The sequence below is a fragment of the Diuraphis noxia genome, unplaced genomic scaffold (assembly GCF_037042655.1).
Source record: "Diuraphis noxia isolate RWA-SAM2 unplaced genomic scaffold, SU_Dnox_SAM2 contig0003, whole genome shotgun sequence".
NCBI classification, from domain to species: domain Eukaryota; kingdom Metazoa; phylum Arthropoda; class Insecta; order Hemiptera; family Aphididae; genus Diuraphis; species Diuraphis noxia.
In genome coordinates, this window is record NW_028301713.1 from 56,928,262 (window position 1) to 56,940,660 (window position 12,399).

Here is a 12,399-nt window from a genome sequence, read left to right on the forward strand (position 1 = left end):
ACTATAATAAGTGTACAAGGCCTTTATCAAAATGATCGTACAGTGGATACCACCTAAGAATACACATTTATATGGGCATATTTTATTTTTGATTCCAATATTCCTTCGATTTTATAAATATGTAAAAAAAAATATAAGCAAGGATTATTATTATTTATTTTTTTATTCAATATTTTGTATAATTATTCATGTATTTGACTTCTGGACAATTGGTGTTTTTTTTCCTGAATATAAAATATCGCTAAATGCCTACACTGTACACTATCATGTGTACTTACCTGCAGCTGCTGCTGCCTGCATTTAACATTAATATTGTAATAAAGTTATCACAAATCACAATAACAATATTCAGAATTCATATTAATTCTGTATTTGTGTTGTGTTTTGCTTTTAAAAATTTGTTGTTGTTGTGTATTCATTCTTGGCATCTATTTGTCCGGAGGTTTACTTAAACAAAATGATTTGAAGTAACAAAAATCACTCTCCGAAAGAAATCTCGTGGACTATAATTTTCAAAGTTGCTGGGCACCATAGTTAAAAATATGGAATGTGAAGAGCAGTCTGCGACCAGTTCGTTGGACATTATAATAAAATGGAATGGTAACGATTACGATGTAAAAAATGTGAATACAAACAGCGATGTGAAAACGTTGAAAGAAGAGATATTTAAATGTACTGGCGTGAGACCAGAAAGGCAAAAACTTATTAACTTAAGAATTTCGGGTAAATGTATACTTTTTTTTATGTCATAGAAAAATTCCTTAGTATTTTTCTTCAATAATTGAAATTTTCAATTTATTACTAATGTATATATTGGTAACCATTTGAATGTTTCATAGTTGAGGGTATCATCATTAATTGAGACGTTTATATGTGTTTTCTTATCGTTTTAAATAGGAAAATTCCTTGTTATTATTTTAACAATTTTAACTGAGATAAGTACTCTATATTTATTTTTTTTTAATGGTTCTTATTAGGGAGCTTTTTTTATATAAATTTAATGCAAGGGATTTTACTTTTTTTGTTGCATTTTCCAGACTACTTAGTTAAAGCAAAGGAATTAGAAATTGGTTTAAAAGTTATATATATATTTTTTTTTAAATATATGCAGTTATCATCAATTCTCATGCATATATAATATATTTATATATTGTATATAATTACAGACAACATATATCACTAAGTAGTCAAGTTATTTTATTTTTCCATCATAATAATCAAAAAGACCTCCAATATAATACTAAAATAAGCTATAAACTGGGCTTTTTAAAAATAGGGTAAATCTTTTGTGTGTTGTTACTTTTTAATAACAGAACCATACTTTACTGAAATCTGAGAATTTAAAAACTGAAGAATATTAGCATCTTAATACGACTTTTTTAAAGCAATCCTAAAAGTCCATATCCTAGTTATTTAATTAGCGTATTGTTATATACCTCTAATATTTCATTTTAACATTAATTGCATATTGTTCAAAGTTTATTGACATCAATATTTTTAAAAATATTTGCATAGAATTAAAATTAAATTTAAAAAAAAGTTAATTTAATATTTTATGATTATATTTGTAACTTGTATGAATACCAATTAACAATACTTTATGAATAATGAATTTCAATTGTAAAACAAATGTTATATTTTATTATTTATTTATATTAACAGTTTTTTTATTAGATATTTTCTAAGCATAAAGTAAATAAATATCATTTGGTTTTAGGTAAAATGGCTCCAGATGAATGTTTATTAAATGAAATAAATATTAAATCAGGTACTAAAATTATGATGGTTGGTTCAAAAGAAGAAGATATTGCAGAAGCTAGTGTGGTTCCTCCAAAAAGAGAAAAAGGCAAAAAGTGTAAAAGTTACGATTCAGAAGAGTTTGATGAAGAACGTGTTGATAAAATGGAAATACATTTAGCTAAAGTTCAAAATAGGGTTGATAATTATGAGGTAATCTTATTTAATTTTAATCAAGGATTTTACAAAATTACTTTTTTTTTTACCAGATTAAAATGCTCAATGATCCTAGACCTGGCAAAAAACTTTTGGTACTTGATATTGATTATACTCTGTTTGACCACAGATCAGCAGCAGAAAGTGGAATAGAACTTATGAGACCATATTTACATGATTTTTTAGAATCTGCCTATGAAGTAAGTTATTTTGTTTTTACTTTTTAATTATTCCCTGACTTATGTACAATTATTTGAGACTGAACACCAATTTGATTTATGCAGCAATATGATATTGTAATTTGGTCAGCAACTGATATGCGTTGGATAGAACGTAAAATGGCTGTTCTAAATGTAGCCAACAATGCTGCATACAAAATAATGTTCTACTTAGATAATGCTGCAATGATTACTGTTCATACTCCTAAGTATGGAGTGGTGTCTGTGAGTTAATATAATGTAATTTAAAATTACTATTTTATTAACTTGTATATTTTTGTAACATTCAAGGTAAAACCATTAGGTGTAATATGGGGTAAGTTTCCAGAAAACTATAATAAACATAATACAATAATGTTTGATGATATTCGTCGAAATTTTTTGATGAACCCAAAAAATGGTCTGAAAATTCGTCCATTTAGAGAGGCCCATCTGAATTGGGAAATGGACAAAGAGTTATTGCATTTGTCTGTGTATTTATATGAAATTGCCAAAGTTGATGATTTTACTAAACTTAATCATAGAAATTGGGAAAAATTTATTAAGAAGGCACAATACAAAAAAGAAAAGCGACATAAAAGAGATAGAACTGACAACAATGAACCTAAACCGCCTGATTCTCAACCTAAATTGTGATGTATCATATGATAATGTATATTTATATATATTTTGAACTTAATAAGAAAATTTACTGTACAGCTAATTTTTTTTATGATAATTTAATACAATAAATTTAATATTGCTAATATATTTTATTATGCCTCAAAAGTTTTAGTGGTTATTGAATTTTCACCTTCATATTATATTGTAGTCATCAATATTTTTATAATAGTTTATTTTGTTTAATGTCAAACCTTATTTGGTATTTAAATATCAAAAATTGATAAAAGAAAATAAACTTGTGTTTGATTACTATTTGTAATAGTAATGTGATTACTATTTATGTTTTTTTTTAATTTTGTATGACTATTTTAATTTCTTAGACTTATAATTTAATGTTTTTAGTTTTTTACTCTTAAATTCTTATTATCATCCAAAATATGAATATTGATTATTTATTTTAACTGATGTAATACAATTAGTTTGATACATTAAACATACAACAATTTTTATTTTTTATAAAAGAATTTTTTTAATTTCCTTTAAAGTATCTATTTAAGATGTTACATTAAGTGTAAAAAAAAAATATAGTAAATACATTTCATATACCACCCTTCTCATTTGTTGATATTTACGTTACCAAATATTACATTGATTTTTTTGTTTTTGACACAAGTTGCAATTCTTTGGCTTATATATACATATATTTTTTATAACCAACTCGCTTCGTTCTACAAACAGAATAAATGATATCTGTTTCAAGAGCACAAGTGTTTACAATCAAGTGATCTTTGGTGAAGATCCGTGTAGCAGTACATCATTTTTTCATAATTCTCTACACCAACTGTTCTCTACTGCTTTTATTTTATATCACCCTTAGTCACAAGCACCTAATACTGTGTTGGCCTAACATCAATAAATTAAACAATTCAAGTTACATAAAAAAAATATGAGAGCTTTTAATTTTATCACATAAGATACAGTATGGAAAATAATAATTGCACACTGTATTTGATTTGCAGGGTTCAATAAACATTGACCCTTTAAATTAACAAACTAATAATGAATTATTATGAAAAATATTTTGTTTTTATTATGTTCTGAAATTTTGGTGATTATATTATGGCGTTGGCAATAATATGATTTAATGAAATTAATAACTCTCACAATTTTTTTTGTATTCCCTATAGGTACATATTTTATTTCACCTTAAATAATAAGAACCACTGCTTTATGCTCACAAGAAGTTGTTAGCTAAATATCTATATACTATCCCACTTTTATAAAGTACATCCCTAGGTCCTAGTGGTCCTAGAGATTTAACAGTGTGAGAAATAGCAATACACACGAGAAAACATAATTAATATGCTTACTGCTTAGTTCAAATCTATTACTTAACATAACATTTATGATTATAATGCAAAATGCATTATTTTTGGAAAATTTGTTAACTTAGCTTTTCTAGAATAAAAACTGATTATATAATACAACTTTCATTTGCTTTATTTCCATCGACGATCATTCGTATGATCGTAAATGGCAGTGCTATCTAACTAGGAAATCGAGCAGCTGGGGGTCAGTGCTTCGCGATTACATTAGAGTTAAAAATAATTTGACGGCAGTAGATGGCGTTGTCATTATCAAATTAATTTAAATTTAAACAATACAGACAAGTATACGCACCACGTTAACGGCTTCAAGTTGAATTAAAATTCGCCATAAACCTATAAAATATAAATAAGTACATTAGTACATAATAAATTATAGTTGTATAATCACACATAATTTTTTTTTTATAATGTAGGAAAAATTAAAGGGAAACTAGTACACATTTCAAGTTTTTGAGCAAGCGAACATTTTTTATGGAAAGTATTTATAAAAAACTTATGTATTAATTTTTTTATCTTCATAGTCCGTGGTGTAAACAAAGCTTATCATTTTTGTTATCATGATTTGAAAAATGTTGCACAAATGAAAAGTCGGTTGGAACTTGGAATACTGAATAGGAACCGCGATTTAATGATTAAAGATAATTAAAATTTTTTATTTATTACTTTACTAGGATTGACTTTATACTAATATAGTATATATTGTTGTATAGTATACTAAGTTTTGTGTATACAGTATAGTAGTATACTTTAGTATATTTGTCTATGTTTATATAGATTGCCGTTGTGAGTGAAAATTAAAAATGTTAGTTGTTTAATAATATTTTTACTTAGCTTTGATAATAGATTTTTTTTATACAAATGTCGGACCCTTCAGATTTTGAAAGTATAATTTCAGATGTAATTGTCTCGCCGTGTAGCATTAACAGTCTCGACAATGAAAATGCTACTGAAAATGATGATAATTCAGGATTCACAATATCTCAAACCAACAATGTAGTAGTAAACCCAATAAACGACCATGGTACAACCACCTATGATCCAACTCAACAAGACATGTCTCTCACGGATAGCGATCACAGTCTGCTTGAAGTACCAAAACAATTTAATGCCTCTTCTCCGTCCAGTGTTTGTTCTACAAGACCACTTGAATGGGATAGTGGAGCCGATGTTGGGTATGATATTACATCTAAACACCAGAGTCAAGATATGAGCACAATTGAACGAATTGCAGTAAGTAGCCTTGTTTATAACACAAATTCAACCCCGATTGGTTGTGAAAATCCAAGAATCCGTACTAAAACCAAAAGTAATTCATTGGATAATCTGAATGAATTAGAATTATCAAGAGGGAAAAAATTTACTTCGTTAGACGTATTGAAATTTACAATTGAGAAGAGTGACACTCTACCAAAGTGCCGATCACCGATGGCTTCATCACTTTCAGTGTCAACAGTTGTTCATAAATTAGAGTCTTTGAAAAAAGAATGTATTAATAAATTAACTGACAAAAATGTCAGTTTGATTTTCAATCAACAAGAAAAAAGGTTTGAGAATTCAAGCATTATATCCAACAAAGAACAAAAATCATCTGGGAGTAGTAAAGAATCTAATAGTACCTTGGGAAGTGCTGACACCGCTGGATCTTGGGTGGCAAAGGAATTTCACGATTCAATAAATAATACTTCAGATCGAGTGCATAGCTTTGAGTATTTACCAGGCAATGCATACTATAATACCAGAAATGATGAACAAGATGACTACTCTGATAAAGAAATTAAACAAAGCACTAAAATGTTGGTTGAGGCAATGAAGCAGAATGGTTTAACAAATGAGTTTCAAAGAAAAGAAATTTTTAAAGAAATTATTGAAAGTTTTATAAAAAAATATGCCCAGAAAGATAAAGACAAGACTTTATCATTAAAAAGTCAATCAGATACTGATCAAACTCCTGTCAAACATGATTTTACTTCTCAAATGTCTAATACTGCTAATACAATTGTCAACAATCCACCAAGTAAAATAATTGATAGTAAATATCCTAACATTTGTCTTATAAATACAAGTTTTTAGATAATCAATCCAGCACAATAACATTTACATCACCAATAACCTCTTCAAGGTATGATGATGATGTCGATTCCAAATATGATGAATCTTCTATGGACTCTGGGCGGCATATCAACTTAAAAAAGTGTAAAATAAAAAAACCATGCTCCCTGACAAATGTAAGTGTGTAATATTTATTTAAATTTATATATTTAAGTTATATAATATAAATAGTTTTTATACGTAATGTATGTATAACTTAGAAAGTATTAGGTATGGCATATAAAAGCATATAAATGCTTAAGAAATAAAAAAAAAACACTTTTATTTAGAATTCTATAATTTATAAAAAAATCTTTTATCTAGTTTTTGATCATTCATAATATAAAATATATCAATTGGAAAAGAAAACTAAAATGTTATTTTTTTGAAATTATTATTCAGGCTACCTACCACGATTTTTGAAAGTAAAAATATTCAATTTTACAGTTTTTTAAGGATAACTTTTCGAGACTACTTAACAACTAATTGAACAGTCATAATAATGAAAAAAAATATACAAGTTAACAGTTTTCTTTGAATTTTCAGGTTAGAAACTTTAAAAGATAAAAATGTATAAATAAAAATAAATTGTGATTATCAAACATTTACAGATTGTATACTATCTATAATTATATAGATAACTCTCTTTCGGGAAATATTTTTTATTTTTAATTCAAAATATCATAATTTTACTGTGATAGTATAGTAAATAATTTTTAAGTTTAAATAATAAAAGAAATAATTACATTTTTGATTCACTTTAAATATTATCTAAATATCATGAGGTTACAGAATCAAAAGGATCAAAGTGTGCAATGCACAATTCAAGATAATTTATCAAATGTAAATAAGAATGAAAACATAAAACCATCTACATCTACAAAAAAAAATGAAGACTGTCAATCAATTGTAAAAAATGATAAACATAGTAAGTTTATAGTTACTGATTTACTAACATTTTCTTATTTATGAATATTTTTAGTAGTTTTTTTAACTAATTTAATATTTTGTAATAGGTAAAACAAATCACAATGGTGTTTATAAGGATTTTAATAAACAAATGATTTGGTTTCACAAAAACTACATGAAAACTGAAAAAGAAAATCAATTGCTTTGGATCAACAGTCAGATATCGCACTTAAATAATTTGAAAAAGTAGGTTTTTAATTTTCTACTTTTTTACAAGAAATGATAATTTAGAAATTAGGTAACATAGTAGTTTGGAAAATGTAGGTATTTAGATTTCCTATATTAATTTTCAAAGAGATGATTTCTTTTCATAATTTTTTTACCAAAACATTAAAATAAATTTAAATATGAATTAATTGTAGTTATTATTCCTGTGTGTCTTATTACAAAACTAGAATTTTGATATCACCATTATTTCAGGAGATATCGCAATAGGTAAATCTTCACAGGACTCTGTATATTTCCATACAGTTTAAAACAGATATAATGAAATAATTGAAAATATTGATTTAAAAATTTAAGAAAAAAGAATAATAAATTTTAAAAATATAATTTCTTTTAAATATAAGGTTAATTTGATATGTATTATATTATGTTGTATTTACTATTTTATTTGAAATTACTATTTAATATTATTTGAACTTTTTTATTTTTATCAGGCTATTGAATACCCATGAAGAACTGAAAAAAAATTGGAATACATATAAGCAAAAACAAACAAATAATAAAACTAAGTTAAGGTTAGAATTTATATATTAAACTAAATAATAGTCATATTTAACTGAAAACCACTATTATTAATTATTTGTCTACTTTAAAGAATTTTAATACTATAAAATTATGGACAAAAAATATCTAAATATAACTAAGAATTTTAAAAATAATTGTTTATTTAAATTAAGTACAAATTTACAATAATTTACTTTGATTATTCATGTGTGAATGATTAGTTAATTTTAAATTTGACTACCTAGTCCTGGACACAATATCTAATATGCTTTTAGTGTGGTTTCTTACGTCTTATTGTTTATTGAAAAGTATAAATACCATTCCTAATTATTCAATTTATAAATTGAGTTATTAGGATATTTCAAAAACTGTTATTTATTATTGATATTAAAATATATTTTTTTTTTTTTGTGTGATTTGAAGGAGTAACAAAACCAAATTTTTGTAAGTTTAGTTGAAGAAACTAAAGAGGTACCCTGCAAACTGTTGGTTCACTATTTTAATTATTTAAACTTTTTATTCATAAAGACTTATAATTAATTTATTAAATTTATATTTCAAAATACTATTTATAGAAAAATAATTTTAAAAAGCGGGTAAGTGGCTGTCACTCTACTGTATAATAGTTTACAAGTGGGTTACTATAATGGATAGTATTAAATTTTAATTAAATGATATAATATAATTGTATACAAAAATTGATTCTGAGAGGTGATTTGTTTGTCTAGGATATGTTATATTATATTAATTATATTGTTATTATTAAAAAAAAAAGTAGGTACTCTTAAAATAAATTTCAAATTAATCAAATCAGTTCATTATGACTCAGCTAGTCATTCACAGTATATACAATTTATTTTAAAGTATTAACATAAGTCATTATCAGCATTACCTATTAATGTTAGAATATAGAATATACTCTAAAAATTGTAAGTATCCACGAATAACACTTTTAAATAACAACAATATAATTAAAACTGTTATTCTTGGTTATTTAATATAAAATGTCATCTAAATTTGAACTTAAAATAACTATTAAACAAAAACTTGTTTTTGTATAGTTCTTAGATTATATTACCTCAGAATATACTACTTACTTCGAACATTGTTTCAAATGTTCATGATTTTGACATATTTTGTCAAAATTTGAACTTTAAATGCTTATTTATAAAAATATTCACTAATTATTTTTAATATTTTTTAACCACCATTGTGATAATCTATTAGGAGCCTTGTATTAAATTTTCAAGCTTTTTTACACAATGATTACAACTTTATAATCATTTATAAAAAAAAACTAAAAACTCCACTCAGAATCTAAAATGTTGGAATCATCAAAAAAATTCAAATTATTTTGAAGATTATGCATATAGAATAAATGTAAATATAAACATAATTTGTACAACAATTTCAAATTTCTGCTGTTATTCGATGCTCAAATACAAAATTATAATGAAACTAATTTTGCGTAAAAAATTCCAAATTTACTTTTTGTTTTTTTCCTAACTATATTCAATTTCCTTCTAGAAAAGATATAGAAGTTGAATATCAAAGCATTTTTTCTTCTATAAATCGGAGATATATAAATTATAAACACAACATTGTAACCAATGCATTCTTTGCTTGGCTCAGAATCTAACAGTTAAAGTGATAAAAAATAGAAAAATAAATAGTTTTTTGAAATGACTTCAAATAATTGAACATACTTTTAAAGTTTACGAATATTTACCTTTATTAGATTCACTTTGCCATTTTGTCTTATAATTGTATTTATTAATTTTTTAATTTTACAGTAACAAATTTCCATCATCAAATTCAAGTTCTGATCTTACTACTTCAACATACACAGATTCAACTGTTTCTTCTAAACTGGTGTCAGTTACTTCAAGATCTAATGAAACTGATGTTGAATCTTCAGCTACAATTTGTGACCATGTTCATTATAAGAAAGGAATTCTTGTTGATGAACCTAAATCTTTGAAAAAATGTTGTGAGAAGACTCTTCATAGAATTAAAGAGGAAAAAAATCAAAACACTAATCAATTTAAAACTGCATGGTCTCAAACTGAATCTTCTAATGAGACTAAAGTGAAAAATAATAAAAAGTGTAAATCTCAGTCTGGTGTTATTTATACAGTTGACCGCCAAATAAAACCAATCAGCTGTCAAAATTCTATAAGTTATGATATAATATTTAAGCCTACCTCAAGATGTTTAAAAGAAAAAAATGTTGTATGGACTTATTAATGATAACATTTATTAAAATAAATTTAGTAGTTAAATTCTTTTATTTCTTAGGTTAATGATCAATTAAAACAGTCAAAACATTCAATATCTGTAGCATGTCAAACAAATGAAATACCATTCCAGCCTAAATCTAGTTTGCAGGTACTTAACAAATTTAAATAATTTAACTGCTATACTTGTTTTCAATTGTAATTAATCATAATACATAACTACATGTATTATGTCTAGCAATAGAACACAGTGATTTTGCACATTTCATCTTGAGACTCTGGTTTAGTATAAACAATCTCGATCAAATGGACGTGCAGAAGAACTAATTTTCTCTTGCTGGAAAGAATATTGCTTGTTTATTAAATAATTGTAAACTAATTATAGAGATTCTATTACCTATAAGTAATTCATAACTGATAAGTTTTGAAAAAATTTGAATTGATTAAATTATACTTTCTTCTAATAAATTGAATACAAGTATTTTTCTGTTAATATTTGTTTAAATATTCATTTTTAATAATATAATTACAGTAATGACAAAGTAAATAGGTATGTCAGCAAGATTCTCATGCACATATTTCCCACTTTTTACTATGTGTTACATTCTCCGCCTCTCATTGGTCGCATATACCAAAGCATGAAGATCGGAGAACCTAATACATAGGGTAAAGTGGGAATGCGTACGCAAGATTCAAACACGTATTGTTGCTGACATACCTTTATATTTTGTCATGGTTACAGTAGTATAGTATACAGAGGGAATCATTTAACATAGATCATTCAATATTCAAAAAGTATTAATGTTTTTGAACTTGAACATATTTTTATTTGGTTTCGATTTGTTACAAAACACTGCTTACATTAACTTTTTTGTGTATTAAAATTTTTAGAAAAATTGCTAGAAATCATGTAAAAATTAACTTAAGACATTTAAACTTTTTGAAATACTGAGTATTCAATACTAAAAATATCACTCAATATGGCTAAATTTTAAATTTTTAGGAATATTTGATGGAAAATCGTCCTGATTATATTTGTCGAGCAGAAGAAAGGAAAACTATCTTAACTAATTTAGCATGTTTAAGAGACGAACGCAAACAATTAAAAAGAAATATGCTGTTAACAAATAATAATGAAAATAATATTCCACCTAATCCATTAGGTAAGTTATATTAGCTTTTAATTAAGATAAAATTTAATGATTATTGTGATATTATAATATTTAAGCTGTTAAGCGTGTAATGAGCCAAAGAGAAATGAGGAAACAGACTGAAAATAAATATCGTAAGTGTCCTGAAGTCAAAAATAAAAAGGTAGAAATTAAACGAAAGGAAGAATATAAAACAAATAAAATCATGGCAAATATATTTAACAAGGTAAATATTGTTTTAACATTGATTTGTAAACAATTTGAATCCTTTATAATAAAATGCTAATTATAAATAATTAAATGTAAAAAAATAATTGGTTGCAGAGACTTCAAAAAAAGACATTAAAAGGAAAAGTGGATTTATCCAACAGCGTAAGTGTTTGCAGTTTGTGAACATTAATATTATCTTTTAAAAATTATAATTTTCTTTTGTATTTTTATTGATTATTTTTGAAGCAGACAATTATTTTATGAATGTATTCTTGTTCTTATGTTTTTTTATAATAAATAATAATATTCTAATAATTACATATTTTATTTAAATATTTTGAACAAATGATTGAAAGGGATAAAAAATTGTAACATTTATGTAAATTAGCCTTATGCTGTTGTTATCAAATATTTTTGGTTTGTGATTAGATAAATCAATATAATTATGTTTATAATGACTATACAAAACTGAAAAAAAAATTACAAATTTTTTAACTAATTTTTAGTAAATCATATAATGAATTTTTTTTTTCAGAAGAATTTTGCGCACTGTTAGTTTCTCTCTCTGACTCATCCTCAAATCTCAATATAGACAATACACATTTTCACAGAATTTCTTTTAATGTTTTTGAGTAATCAAATACCCTTAAAAAACAGAAGAGAATAATATTTTTGAAAGTATGCCCTAAAATTATATTGTCTTGAAACCATTTAAACATCATTTAAATTTACAAAACATTAAAACTGATATATTCCCTTGAAAAGTTGAAAATACAATTATCTATAACTTTTGTTATTGGTAATTTTACTCTAAGATTACTCAAAAATGATTTTAAGTGAGAACGTTTTATGT

At 24.9% G+C, this 12,399-nt stretch overlaps 2 protein-coding genes and 1 long non-coding RNA gene across 4 annotated transcripts; 2 read left to right on the forward strand and 1 right to left on the reverse strand.

Moving 5' to 3' along the window:
* Positions 1–336: 336 nt before the first annotated feature.
* Positions 337–3,110, forward strand: Ublcp1 (Ubiquitin-like domain-containing C-terminal domain phosphatase 1). Its single transcript, XM_015514445.2, has 5 exons — positions 337–723; positions 1,718–1,950; positions 2,007–2,153; positions 2,238–2,396; positions 2,463–3,110. The coding sequence occupies exons 1-5, from the start codon at positions 543–545 to the stop codon at positions 2,805–2,807; spliced, it is 1,065 nt and encodes a 354-aa protein (XP_015369931.1). The 5' UTR covers positions 337–542; the 3' UTR covers positions 2,808–3,110.
* A 1,316-nt stretch (positions 3,111–4,426) lies between these two features.
* On the reverse strand, positions 4,427–6,897 carry LOC149057579 (uncharacterized). Its single transcript, XR_016191116.1, has 2 exons — positions 6,662–6,897; positions 4,427–4,495 (listed from the first exon to the last, which is right to left on the reverse strand). It is a non-coding gene; the product is annotated as an uncharacterized LOC149057579 (long non-coding RNA).
* On the forward strand, positions 4,531–11,861 carry LOC107165979 (uncharacterized). Of its 2 annotated transcripts, XM_089224305.1 has the most exons (11): positions 4,531–6,176; positions 6,233–6,387; positions 7,043–7,178; positions 7,267–7,405; positions 7,879–7,959; positions 8,372–8,392; positions 9,742–10,180; positions 10,247–10,336; positions 11,189–11,348; positions 11,414–11,562; positions 11,661–11,861. In XM_089224305.1, the coding sequence occupies exons 1-11, from the start codon at positions 5,021–5,023 to the stop codon at positions 11,727–11,729; spliced, it is 2,595 nt and encodes an 864-aa protein (XP_089080431.1). In that variant the 5' UTR covers positions 4,531–5,020; the 3' UTR covers positions 11,730–11,861. The 2 variants fall into 2 exon arrangements, with proteins under 2 accessions (XP_089080431.1, XP_015369928.2); XM_015514442.2 differs by lacking the exon at positions 8,372–8,392 and having other exon boundaries at positions 4,584–6,176.
* Positions 11,862–12,399: the final 538 nt, after the last annotated feature.

What these genes read in the sequence shown, in the direction of transcription:
- Ublcp1 (XM_015514445.2), top strand. Translation starts at nt 543, where the DNA reads ATGGAATGTGAAGAGCAGTCTGCGACCAGTTCGTTGGACATTATAATA. An exon ending in ATAGGGTTGATAATTATGAG is followed by an intron (nt 1,951 to 2,006) that starts GTAATCTTATTT and finishes TTTTTTTACCAG; the next exon opens with ATTAAAATGCTCAATGATCC. An exon ending in CTAAGTATGGAGTGGTGTCT is followed by an intron (nt 2,397 to 2,462) that starts GTGAGTTAATAT and finishes GTAACATTCAAG; the next exon opens with GTAAAACCATTAGGTGTAAT.
- LOC107165979 (XM_089224305.1), top strand. Translation starts at nt 5,021, where the DNA reads ATGTCGGACCCTTCAGATTTTGAAAGTATAATTTCAGATGTAATTGTC. An exon ending in AGTAACAAAACCAAATTTTT is followed by an intron (nt 8,393 to 9,741) that starts GTAAGTTTAGTT and finishes TTAATTTTACAG; the next exon opens with TAACAAATTTCCATCATCAA. An exon ending in TGGCAAATATATTTAACAAG is followed by an intron (nt 11,563 to 11,660) that starts GTAAATATTGTT and finishes AATTGGTTGCAG; the next exon opens with AGACTTCAAAAAAAGACATT.